General features: G+C 27.7%; 1 protein-coding gene across 2 annotated transcripts; it reads left to right on the top strand.

The window, feature by feature from the left end:
• Window positions 1–6,084: 6,084 nt before the first annotated feature.
• Window positions 6,085–12,986, top strand: LOC145186579 (serine/threonine-protein phosphatase 2A 55 kDa regulatory subunit B delta isoform-like). 2 transcript variants are annotated; one of them, XM_080062726.2, is made up of 8 exons: window positions 6,085–6,365; window positions 7,181–7,252; window positions 7,941–8,038; window positions 9,923–10,085; window positions 10,321–10,617; window positions 10,705–10,869; window positions 10,960–11,221; window positions 12,457–12,986. In XM_080062726.2, the coding sequence occupies exons 1-8, from the start codon at window positions 6,287–6,289 to the stop codon at window positions 12,731–12,733; spliced, it is 1,413 nt and encodes a 470-aa protein (XP_079918852.2). In that variant the 5' UTR covers window positions 6,085–6,286; the 3' UTR covers window positions 12,734–12,986. The 2 variants fall into 2 exon arrangements, with proteins under 2 accessions (XP_079918852.2, XP_079918853.2); XM_080062727.2 differs by having other exon boundaries at window positions 6,103–6,314.
• Window positions 12,987–13,552: the final 566 nt, after the last annotated feature.

Genomic DNA, 13,552 nt, shown 5'->3' with positions numbered 1-13,552 from the left:
ATCTTTTCCGAGAGTCAGTTTTTCAATTTCTTTTAGTTTACCATCATTTTTCATGAAATAAGAACATCTTTTATTACTTGTACCAAAATGCATTGTTTCACATTTCTCAAAATTCAAACCCAGTTTCCATTCAACAGACCAATTATCAAGTTTTTTTATGTCAATTTGAAATGATTTTGAATCAACCTCGGTGTTAATAGGTGCAATTATTTTATTGTCATCGGCATACAAACAACATTTATTAAGAAGTCTGCTTGGTAAATCGTTTATGAATATCAAGAAAAGGAGTGGGCCAAGTACGGAACCCTGTGGTATTCCACTTTACACATCAACCCAATTTGCCATGCATTTTCCAATCACTACTCGTTTTTTCCTATTCGATACGAAAGATTCAATCCATTTAAGAGGCATACCAACAATACCGGAAGCATAAATCTTAGCACATAACTTTATGTGTGATACTCTGTCGAATGCTTTTCGAAAGTCGGAATACAAAATGTCAGCTGGAGTACCGTTTAATAATGCGCTTGTTAAGTTATCAAGAAATTCTAGTAAATTTGTTGTGTAGCTCTTATCTTTTAGAAAGCCATGCTGTTCCTTTGCTAATAGCTTGTTTGTTTTTAAATGTTTGATTATATTATCAGCAACTATTCTTTCCGATATTCTGCATGGTATTGACGTCAGAGATACTGGTCTGTAATTTGTTGATCTCAACTTACTCCCTTGTTTCAATATAGACGTTATATTAGCCTTCTTCCAAATATCAGGTACAGTACCATCTTCTATAGAGTTTTTAAATCTTAAATAAAGAGGATATGAAATTGATGAACTGCATTGTTTTAGAACAAAAGGATGTACTAAATCAACTCCAATTGATTTTGATATAAAGACCCTTTAATCTTCTTTCTATTTCATTTTGTGTTATCTCGACAGCATCTAATATCGTGTTTAATTGAAAGTTTTCAATGTTTTTTGTTTATTCTTTAACTTCTACATGTAAATAGAATGGAAATATTTATTAAATACTTCAGCAATAGCCATTTGATCAGTGACAGTTTTTCCGTCACTGTTCTCGATCGATGTAACTTGGTTTTTTACCGATTTTTCTCATTAATATACGTATACGGTAATTTCGGATTTATTTTACAATTAATAACAATATCCCTCTCAAATGACTTAATGTTTTCTTTTATTTCGTTTCTTATTTCAATCTTTAAACGATTATATTGAGCTTTATTTGATTCATGTTCCCAATTTGTTGATTTATTTAAAAGCCAGATTTTATTTTTTAACTTAACTTTTGATTTTAAAGCAAAAGTCATCCACTTTTTTTTTATTATTAGTTTTTGAATTTTCAATTACTGGAATTTATTCTTGTGACGCATAATTGTAATAAAACAGAAACAATTCATTCTGTTCATTGATAAATTTGTTGTTAAATTCCTTAACCCAATCGACGTTGTCAATATTCTTTGAAAATAACTTGTAATTACCTTTATGATACAATTTGATAGGCTTCCTAAGTTTATTACTCAGATTAGATTCTTTTAGTGTATACTTGCATTTTAATAAATGATGACCTTGTTTTGCATCACCTAAAGGGGATGAGTGAACAATAGAACAGATATTTTCCTTATCATTAGTAATTAGAAAATCCAAAAAATATTTGATTCAAAGTTAGCTTTTTGGTAAGTTAGATAACTAACGCATTGATATAAGAAGCAATTTTCGAGACAATCTATAAATTTATTAGCTTAAGAATCATTCTCGGTAGGAGAGAATGGAGAATTAATTTCGGACCAAACAATCGTGTTATAGTTTAAATACCGTTGATAATTAAATCACTAAACATTTTACGATCAATACTTAATTTAGAAGAATTTATCGATTCCAGAATGGTATTGTTATAATCCAGACTGGCTAAAGGTGGTCAATATATACATCCAATTAGAACTTTTTGATTACCAAAACGTAAGCAAGTCTACATCTGTTAAATATCACTACAATTTAGTTGCTTTTAACGTTAAATAAAAAGATAAAGAAAAAAAGTAGTGAAATTCCTTCGAAAAAAAATTTTTTTTTTTCCTTTTTTAGTAAATATTCATTTTGTTGGCTCACTGGCTCAACTTCCCGTATTTTTTGATAAACTGACTTGGAGTACATTTTTATTAAGAATTTAGTTTTAGACATTATGATTCAGAATTACTTAGAATTGATTAATCAGAAGAGTTACTAGCTTCAAAAGTAACAACTGTTAAAATTAAGGTATTAGATTGTCTTTGTTTTCTCCTGAATGTTTTTGTAAATTAGGCAGAATGCCTTACCTAGCAGGCAAAGAGATATCTAAAATGTATCAAATAAATTGCATCTAAAAGACATCTACAAGATAGACGTCTATTTAGCGTTCATTCACGAAACAATAATAAAAATAATGTCTATATTAACCTCTTCATCTTTAGTTATCTGAAGAAGAAATAATACTAATAATGACAATACTAATACTAATAATAATACTAATACTAATAATAATACTAATAATAATAATAATAATAGTAATAATAATAATAGTAATAATAATAATAATAATAATAGTAATAATAATAATAGTAATAATAATAATAATAATAATAATAATAGTAATAATAATAATAATAATAATAATAATAATAATAATAATAATAATAATAATAATAATAATAATAATAATAATAATAATACTAGTAATAATAATAACAATAATAAAAATAATAATACTAATAATAATGATAGTTAATTTAAAAATATAATTTTATTAACTATAAATAAGTGTGACTTAACAAAACGTATCATCAATTTATCCTCCTCTCACTGTTGCCTTTACTTTTTTTTTCAATAGAAACTTTATGTGGCAGCCAACCACTAAAGAAGTTTCTGGCATTGTTAAAAAATACTATATATTATAAAAATACCCATTTATATTACAATTACCTTTAAATTTGCAAATATTTTTGTTTGTAGATTAAAAGGTAATAATAATATAAATGTATATCAACTTAAGAATAACGTTTTTATCTTTAAGATCATAATCATTTTAGTAAAATGTTACGCACTGAAACCATGAAAATATTACGTCGTTATAATAAAATGTAATTTATGACAGCAAACAACTTTATTACTTAAAACTCATTAAAAATTATTACCATTATGACTTTATGTCGTTCATAGAATAGTATAAATTTAGCTACGCATAAATTTTTATTCTTTTCTTGAAACAAGTTTTCGCCATTTTAGATGCATGTTTTTGCGGTCATTTCTAGTGGTGGTTTTGTAAAATCAACTTTTTTATGAGTTAAGTTTTTTTTTTCTTTCAATTATAACTGATCTGTAAAAGTCATTTTAAATAGAACCATACTTAACCGGAAAGATATCTATGTATTAATCTAGTTTATCATCTAAGTCTAAAATTGGATAAAAATAGAATTTCTGTAATTAGACGTTTTTTCAATGTCTACTATACGTCTAAAATATACACATCTATGATAGATACAAATTAGAGTAGTTTTAGATGGTCTAAAAGACGTCTTTTGCCTGCTTGGTACAAGCTGAAGATGTAATGGAAGATGGAAGTTTTCTTTACTAATTTTCTTAGTTTTATGTCTATAAAAATCTTAATAGAATTTAATAAGCAATTTTACTGGGTACCAACTTGTTGCCAAAATAATTTGATAGAATAACATTCGTTAAATTTCTTAATTCTTCAACTGTACATTACATATGTTTGCTCTGTTAACTTGCGTGTTTGGGTTGGCGAGCACGGGTTCATCAAGTAAAGTTCTTTTAAACTCTTTCTTTCTTTTTTATCATTTTTTTCTATTTTTGTTTTTTCAAATATGTGTGTGTGTGTCGGTGTATATATGATATATATATGTATATTCTCCAAATATGTGTGTGTGTCTGTGTGTATATATACATATATATGTACAAATAAAACTTATTTGGTGATTTTTGATAAGATAGTTTTGCATGAAAAACCACGCAAAAAATACTCGCAAATTTTACTGAAATCACAACACAAAACCAGCGCTCATCATTCATCTAAAACTTCGTTAAATTAATTATTTGTTTAATTATTGCAAACATTTGTTATTTGTCTTGAGTGTAAGATGTTGTGTCAAGTTTCTCGATTATCTTAAAGAAAAACAACATTTTGCTCAGATGGCTTTTATCTTTCCGACAACAAATAGTCTGCTATCAACTGTCAAACGGAAATACTGTGCTAATATAACCATGAAAGGTATTTCCCTACAATGTTTTCGAATTTGGAATTCAGGTATGGGATATTTCGTGAACAGTAAGCTGTCCTTAAGAAGCATGTTTAACATATGAAACAAAAACACAGTGTTTTACATGTATAGAATATTTTAATTGAGAGATAATTTTAACGGTTTAAAAAAAAAATAGATAAATAAAATAGAAAATTGGTTGTTAATATTACTCTTGCATTGTTTTTCTTTTTTCTTCTTGTTTTTCATTACTTTTTAACGTTATATTTTCCAACACAGCGTTTATTTTTTCATATTTAAAACACGTATACTAATTTCGGTTGTGTCATTTACTTGTTGTAACCATTTTTACTGTGTCTATTTCCTGCCATCCCATGATGTCTACCTCCATGATGACCTCCAAAATGACTCGCTAGCAATCCTCCATGTCTATCCCCATCTCCTCTCAGGTAAGGATCGTGTTTGCGTCCATAAGCTGAATACCCTCCGTAGAGACGATTTTTTTTTTTGATGATAGGATTCCCAGCAGTCAATTTGATCAAGAAAACGCAACAACAAACTCTAAAAAAAAACGTCAATAATTTCATTTTTAGTTTTTCCAAACGTCACAAATACAAATCGTTTTTTTAAATCGTAACAAGTTTTGGTTAGTTTTGAGCATATCTCACGAAAGAATGAACGCGGTTGATCATGGCCAATAACAAGTTTTTTTTTTAATTAGCCCCTATACTCAAAGATGCAAAAAAAACGAATTTTTTTTTTGTAAAAAAATTGCTTTGTAACGATTTAAAGTTAGCATAAAGTTTTGAAAATGATTTTGTCCCGACATTCTTTTAAAGTTAAATGAAAAAAACCGAACTAGAATTTAAAAAATAATCTCAATTTTATTTTGCTTAATGAACAATTGAAAAATCAGTTTAGAAAGTTAGAAAATTACATATTCGTTTAGCGAGTTAATCTCTCTTTTAGTTGTCTTCTTCTTCTAGTTATTGATATTTTGGTACATTTATTCGAGGCTCTAAATACTACTTTCGCTCATTCAGACAGATCTCAGTTGCAATGTGCTATCATGGTTCGCACAAGCTTTTCAGAACTTTAAAGAAAAAGATGGTCAAAATGTATTTTACTTTAGGTGCGTATCTGAAGCCAGATTATTAAGAAGATTTGAAGAAAAAAAAATTTTAAGATGGATTAATCAGAATAAAAGCGCAATTTTTTTTTTTTTCTTTTGTCAATATCGCTATTTTTTTTTTTTTTTTTTTGGGTAAAAAACATAAAATAATAAAATTAAATATAATTATCTAAAAAGGAAATATGATTTTCACATGATTGCTACTTTTGCCGTTAATTTATAGTGCATCAGAAGATGGTATCCAAGTGGTTTTTAAGTGTAAATGATTTAGTTCTTTTTTATGGAGTGCGAAAAGTCTACTGGTCTTTTTTGACTGGTAACGAAATTGGATAAGCTATGACCACTCTCAAAATAAAAACTATTTTTTATTTTCATTCGTAAATACACTTTTAAGTCGTTCTAATTAAAATTACCTTACTTTTTACTATTAAATAGTATTCATAATGCACTTTACAGTTCTATGCCTCCAGTATAAATATGAATATTCCTGTTTTTAATAGCAAACATACCTCTGCAAGCTACTGCGGTTTAAATTATTATTCAAATTTCATAATTAACAGACGGTGTATTTCATTACATATTTTAATATTTAAATTTATATATTTTATAATATATATATATTATTTAATAATCTTAATCGCAGTTTAGTTTATCGTTCAATATTATTTTTCAGCAAAAAAATTGAAGTTTGGTAACTACAAAGATTTTAACATAAAATATTACTGAACGGGTCAGCGGCTAGTACCATTACTCCCTATAGTTATAATCCAACATGGCGTAAATTAGATCCACGAAAATCGCGGATCTAGATCCTTCAATATTTCTCTAATCAAATATCCTTCCCAGTTTATATTTTTGTTTATGGTGAAAAACAATAGTTTTAAAGCTGTCTATGGTGGTCTTTGTTAATATGTCTTCGGGTAAGAGCTTCTCATTAATCAAAGGAAAATCTTTCAGAATACGAACTACCGGTATATGTTGAAATACTAGTTCTAACTTTTTTATTCTTTGATTTCTAACATTCTTTGGGCAACGATATGGTTGAAATATGAATCTAGAATAGAATGAGTCTATGTTGGATTGTCTGCAATCATGTGAAATGTTGAATCTATTTAGAAATGTTAGTATGTATAGTTACTAACCAGTGTGGTCAACTGATAAACTTTAACTTATAAACGCTGAACTACTTACAATACAGCTACTAATGCCTTATCCTACTTTTGAAATTACATTTTAATTCAATTATCTCAAGAATTATTGCTGTTGTCAAAGCTAATTTACTGTGTTTTGGTTTAAAAACAAGCACATTGAATAGCAATCTAGAAGGTCTAGCTATTAGACCTGATGTTCATATTAATTATGTGTTAGGAAACCCTTGATTATTGCAAATTCCTTTCTGTCATCCACTATTTGCAAACCTACAGGACTGTTTGGCCAAATCATTCAAGGTTGGAGTGATTGAAATATATTCTTTAGCGATTGTCAACTACATAAATTTAAAGAATTTAAAAGTTTTGAACAATAATCACCTATTTTGATTCTAAAACAATATCATGAAATAAAATTTTAAAATACAAAAAAAAAAATAAAAAATAACAAAAAAAAAACAAGGCAGCTTTACATAACAGCTTCATTTGCAACTTCAAAATATATCATCTTTGTTTATGGGGTATATTTTATCTTCCTTTTAAAAATTTCTTCAGGATTCAACTATATCATTTATACTGTAAATTCATTCATTTATACTGTAAATTAAGTGTTAATTCACATTGAAATTTAATTTTAGGATCAGATGATGGTCCAGTGAAATGGTCTTTCTCTCAAGTCAAAGGCACTAGCGAGGAAGAAATAACAGAAGGTCAGTGGAATATTTTGTGTTTATTTATGTGTCTTTTTAATTTTTTACATTAAGTTATGATATTTACTTTTTTTTTAATGTTTTTTTTTTTTTTCAACATGAAATAGCGATGCAAATAGTTCATAGATTAGTTTAAAACTGTAGGTTTTACTATAAATAATGCTATATGACAATAAGGCACTGCCAAATTTTCTATTCTCAGCCTATGTTAACTTTATATTTTCAGCCTATGTTAACTTTATATTATGGGTGTATAAGGAGAGTCCACAATTATATATTTTTTAAAAAAATTGACGCTAAGACTCAGGGGAGTATATATAATAAGACTTAAAAGTAAAAAATTGTTAAAAAAATTGAACCTGGAGTCTTGTGTTTAATTTATTACTCCTGAATTTATTACTCTATACACTGCATATTGATAGATAGATTTTGATTAGCTAAAAAAATATTTTTTAGCAATTAAAGAATTTTCTTAACCAAAATAATTATGACAAGTTCTGAAGAATCACATATGCATGATGTAAAGGTGGTTCACCAGAGTTGTATATTACAACTTCCTTTTATTGTTACACACAAAAAATCATACAAAAAAATAATCAATTGTGACAAAATGTGCAAATTTTGTTATCAAAGGTGAGTGTGACTTGCAATGAGACTGCTGTCCATATAAAGATTTTTTTTAATTTAGCTGATATCATATCAACAGTAGAGTTTAATCATGATGGCGAACTATTAGCAACTGGAGATAAAGGTGGTAGAATTGTCATATTCCAAAAAGATAATGCTGTAAGTACCTTTTTCACAAAGGATTTTAACCAATTTTTATAATAAACTTGATCCATACACTTTAATTAATTGGTTAGCAAAACCGAAAATGTTTTGATGGTCTTTTAAGTTTAAACCCAAAGCAATTTTGGGAAAGAATGTCTTATTTCGTGTTGGGTCTGACAAGATGTAGCATAAGAATTATATTTCGTGTTTTCCTTACTTCCTATTTTAAAAAATGTAAACTCATTTATATATCTATAGATGTTGTGAATGTTGTAGATAAATACAATATTGCATTAGTCAAATAATCCCAGGAGTAACCTACAGACAGTACAACAAAACATAAAACAATGGACAAGACCAATTTTTTTTTTGACAAAACACTTTTTTTCGATGGGTAAAGTTAGGGGTCAAGCTTATCAATGACTTGAAAAGAGGTTTACATATAGTTTGCTTCATTGAAAACAATAACTTGCTGGTAGTTTACTGTGTTTACAAAGGAGCAAAAACAGCAATTTGCTGATGACTCAGAGAACTGTTTAGAAACCTTTAAAGGGAATAACTAGGATTTTATTAATGATTACACTCTAGATTCAAATAGGCAATCAACTGAGAGGAAAGCAGCAGGTGAAAGCTGTCTAAGATGAAACTTTGGTTAGTGAAAATATTGGATGTGTGAGGTATAACATCAATTATCTGGAATTAAAAAAAAACTAGGGAATGCAAATTTTGACAAAAATAAAAAAATCAGAATTCGGAATTAGAAATTAAATATTTTCGGAATTTGGTCGAATTCCGAAAATATCTTATTTAATTATCTTGAATAAGTTATTTTTATTTTTTATGTCTATAAAATAATAAAATAAACTTATTCAAGATAATTCATTGTTATTTATTGCATAAAAAAATACTTTCTTTAACAATAAAAATGAAACATAAAATTATGCCAAATTCAATTAGTACAGAAACATTCTAATATGGTATATCATTTTATAATAAAAAATATAAAATTGTTTTATTTGCCTAAAATTAGAATTTTGCATAAAATAGTTTGTAAAGTATAAAATGAATAAACGTAACATTTTTGAATTTAGGCTACTTTTCTTTTCTGTTGTTGTCTTCGATTCCAATTTAGATGTAATTAAACACTAAACCAAAACTCTGGTCCTCTTAATATTTTGAATTTTCTTTTTTTCAGCATATAAAACTGGCTCAGTGATGTAGCTGACAGATAATTATGTAAAGTGCTACCAGAGCATGCCCGCATGATATATTTCATTGATGCTGGCATTCATATAATTTTTTTTTCATTAAGAAAATGTTACAAGTAAATTGCTACAATGACAAAATAAATGAGTCAGGCTTCCAATTGCTTTGCTGCTCACCTTTCTCACCAGGTCTGGCCCCCCAGTACCTATCACCTCAAATGATGATACAAATGATGATGTCATATTGGAAATTCTGCTGAAACATTTTTTGTAGATCTTTGATTTGCAGATCTAAAAGGAAATTATATTGATAAAGTCAAATTTTTCCAAAAAAGCCTATTTTATATAGATAATCCTGGGTATTCTTGACCGATGCATTAACATTATGTGGCCCACATTAATACCGCAGTCACCATGTTAACAAAAGTTAATGCCATCTTTTGCTAATCATTAAGCTTATGCTTTGTTATTTGTTGCTATTGGTTAACTTCATATTTAATTGTTGCTTCACATAATGATTAAGATTTTATTATTGTATACAAATTTTTAAACTTTCATGTAATAAATTTTGTTTTATACCAACATATAGCCTACTGAATTTATTTTACAGCCTAAAAGTTCACCTCAATATGGTGAATATAATGTGTATATTTTATTTTATACTGATATATAGCTTATTGAATTTATTTTACAGCCTAAAAGTTCACCTCGGTATGGTGAATATAATGTGTATAGCACATTTCAAAGTCATGAGCCAGAATTCGATTATTTAAAAAGTTTAGACATTGATGAAAAGATAAATAGAATCAGATGGTTAAAAAGACGGAACCGAGCTCATTTTCTACTTTCAACTAATGGTAATTTATCCAAATTTAAAGTGTAATATTTTTTTCAAATATCTTATTAATTTTTTGTTTTTTTATTGAGTATATTTGTTGTAATAAATTGTTATAAACTCAATAAAAAAAGCTATAAAAAATTTTCTTTTTATAATGGCATGAAAAAAAAAAAAGTTATTTTATGGCATAAAATCAAATTTTAATTATCTAGCTCATATATCTTAAATAACTAGCTTAAAACTTATTATTTTAGACAAAACTGTCAAATTATGGAAAATTTCTGAAAGAAATATGAGAATAGATGGACCTTTGAATACAAAGTCTTTAGATGGAACTCAAGAACTTACAGCTGGAGAAATTCAGCAACTAAGAATACCCGAACTTCAACCTACACCATTAATGGTTGAAGCTAGTCCTCGTAAAATATACTCTAATGCACATACCTATCATGTTAACTCTATATCTGTAAATAGTGATGATGAAACATATTTATCAGCTGATGATTTAAGAATTAATCTATGGAGTTTGCAGCGCACAGATCAAAGCTTCAGTATCTTTTTATAATATTTTTAGTTTTTAATGAATATTTTAATTAAAAGTTGTTTGTTCTTTTTTTATTTTTCCTTGACTGTTAAAGATATTGTTGATATAAAGCCTGCTAACATGGAGGAGTTGACTGAAGTAATTACTTCAGCTGAGTTTCACCCTGATGCTTGTAATATATTTGTATACAGCAGTAGTAAGGGAACTGCCCGATTGTGCGACATGAGGGACAGTGCTCTGTGTGATAAATACTCTAAGTGTAAGTTAGCTTTTGTTTGTTATCTATTTTTAGTGGCAGACAATTGTCAACTCAGTTGCTCCAGGGTTTAAAGTACTAAAACTCTTTTAGTGTTTGAAGAACCAGAAGATCCAAGTAATCGTTCGTTTTTCTCTGAACTTATTTCTTCCATTGCTGATGTCAAGTTTAGTCACAATGGTCGTTATATGTTGACTCGAGATTACCTCACTGTGAAAGTGTGGGACTTGCAAATGGAAAGAAAACCAGTTGAAACCTATCAGGTGCATGAGTATTTACGCAGCAAGTTATGTGCATTGTATGAAAATGATTGCATTTTTGACAAGTATGAATGCTGTTGGAGTGGAGATGATACGTAGGTTTAATTGTTTTTATTAGTATAGCGTAATTTTATTTAATTGGATTACTTTTTACTAGTGGTGTACCAGAATTTTCAAGCTTTTTTAAGGTTTAATATTGCTACTAGAGTAAGCTGCTAAAGATTAAATTTTAAAAAGAAAAAAAGTTTTTAGAGGTTTTCTATTCTGAAACAAAAGTATTTGTACCTTAAAATCCCTAAATTACTAGGAAAGAAAGAATTTAAATTTGGGTCTACTGTCTGTCTGAATGTTTTCACAAAAATTAAAATCTTAACTTATAAGAACTCCTACCCTATCCACATTCTTCTTTTTTAATTGATTTACGTAAACAAAAAGAAAAAATATATAAATCTGTGACTGTAACTTTTCCAGTTTTATTAAATGTTATAAAATTAATTGTTGTTGGTATTATTATTATTATTATTATTATTATTATTATTATTATTATTATTATTATTATTATTATTATTATTATTATTATTATTATTATTATTATTATTATTATTATTATTATTATTATTGTTATTATTATTATTATTATCATTATTAAGTTTATAAGAAATGCTAAACTTAGAAAATGAAAAATGGAAAGTTTTGCTTTTGCTAATTAATGCATCTATTATTACGCTAGTACATTATAAAATATTTTGTGTGAGTTGAAAAAATTTTAAGATGATGGGGTTCAGATTTCAAATTCAGAGACAGTAAAAAATACAAAGGTTGACAGAGAACCTGTTAAGATGAAACCAGTCTTTCAAGCCTTAAAGTTCAGTGAAATACGTCAGATAATAACAAATGATTAGAAATAATTATTTGCTTCATAATGCTGACATGCCCTTCAACTTAATATTTTTAATAAGAAAAAATGATCAAGAAAAGAAGAACATTCGTTTTTCTTAAATACAGAAAAAACCCATGTTCTTCTTTGTTTAAGATCTTACTTTTTTTTATAAAAAACTAAACTTCTTAAAAATCCATTAAAACTCAGTTCACTAAAGTCAGAAGTGGTCAACTACTCTATTACAAGGTAGGTTCGATGGACTTTGTAGTCAAAGTCTATGAAAGCATGAAGACCATGTAAATTGACCCAATTTTTAGAATATTCGGGAAAATTGCTAAAATGAGACGGAACAAAACGAGAAATTTTATGTGCTGTTCATTATTGTAAATATTATTTGTATATTCTGTAAATTACTGACTGAAATACAGCTTTATATCTTTACATTAAAAGGTCCATCATGACAGGATCATACAATAACTTCTTTCGAATCTTCAACCGAGACCAGAAATCAGGCGTCTGCCTTGAGGCTACAAGAGAAAATATGAGGCCAAAGCAACTTCTGAAGCCAAAGAAAATAACCACAACTGGAAAGCGTAAAAAGGAAGAAATTAGTGTGGAATGTTTAGACTTTAGCCGGAAAATTTTACATATAGCTTGGCATCCTAGCGACAACATTATCGCTTTAGCTGCCACTAACAATTTGTACTTGTTCCAAGAAAAGGTCTAATTTTACCGAAACCTTGCGATAGAATGTTCAATTTCTCGGATTATATGTCGATAGTTGTTTCTGAATTATGTGTGAGCCATTAACACTTATTTCGTATGTTGCTTACACTGACGTCTGCAAAATAAGTATTGTAATACTTATAGTTCTATTATGAGTAAAGACTTTCTAGGAAATGTAAATCGTAGCTATATATATATTTTTGTGATACTTCCAAGTTGCGAATTAAACTCAAATAGTGTACTGTATTTATTAAGCGACATTTTTTTTCCTTTTATATTAGAATGCGTTTATCGTGAAACTTTTACAAAGTAATTTAAAAAAACTTTTGATTCTTAATTCTCCGTGATTTCTAAAGAATGGATCGTTTCATCAAGAGGTGTTACTTGGCTTTTGCGGTTCTAGTTCTTTTAAAATACTTTTGATATTCACATTTTAAGAACATTTACGTGCAAAAAGGTCTAAACCATAACGCATTCCCTCAAGATTAACAGAGAAAATTCTGTACGTTATCTCTTATGAAATTAATGTGTCCCGCGTGATTGTTAACGCGAAATCTGACTTAAGTAAAGTACGAAAATAGTTAAGTTTAGTTATTAAAAATTGCTTAACTTAGAATCATAACGCAATCTCAATATCATAAGTGGTAAGGAGATCCTTTTAATGTTGGCAAGAAAACTGTTGAACGATAGTTTTTAAAGTTTTTGACGTATTACTGTTGAAAAAAGTCTTAATAAAAGTATTTTAAATAAAGAACGCGAATCTGTCGTTTTTGATTTTTTATTCCCAGTTAATTTGAAAATAAATAGTCGGTCTTTCCAA

Source organism: Hydra viridissima, unplaced genomic scaffold (assembly GCF_058129835.1).
Source record: "Hydra viridissima isolate aposymbiotic clone 2 unplaced genomic scaffold, HvirCarnegie_v1 scaffold_8, whole genome shotgun sequence".
Taxonomy (NCBI): Eukaryota; Metazoa; Cnidaria; class Hydrozoa; order Anthoathecata; family Hydridae; genus Hydra; species Hydra viridissima.
This window is presented reverse-complemented; position numbering and strand designations above follow the sequence as displayed.

Excerpts from the sequence above, each read along its gene's own strand:
- LOC145186579 (XM_080062726.2), top strand. The coding sequence starts at position 6,287 with ATGGTGGTCTTTGTTAATATGTCTTCGGGTAAGAGCTTCTCATTAATC. Across the intron at positions 6,366-7,180 it reads TTTCAGAATACGAACTACCG|GATCAGATGATGGTCCAGTG; the intron begins GTATATGTTGAA and ends ATTTAATTTTAG. Across the intron at positions 10,870-10,959 it reads GTGTGATAAATACTCTAAGT|TGTTTGAAGAACCAGAAGAT; the intron begins GTAAGTTAGCTT and ends AAACTCTTTTAG.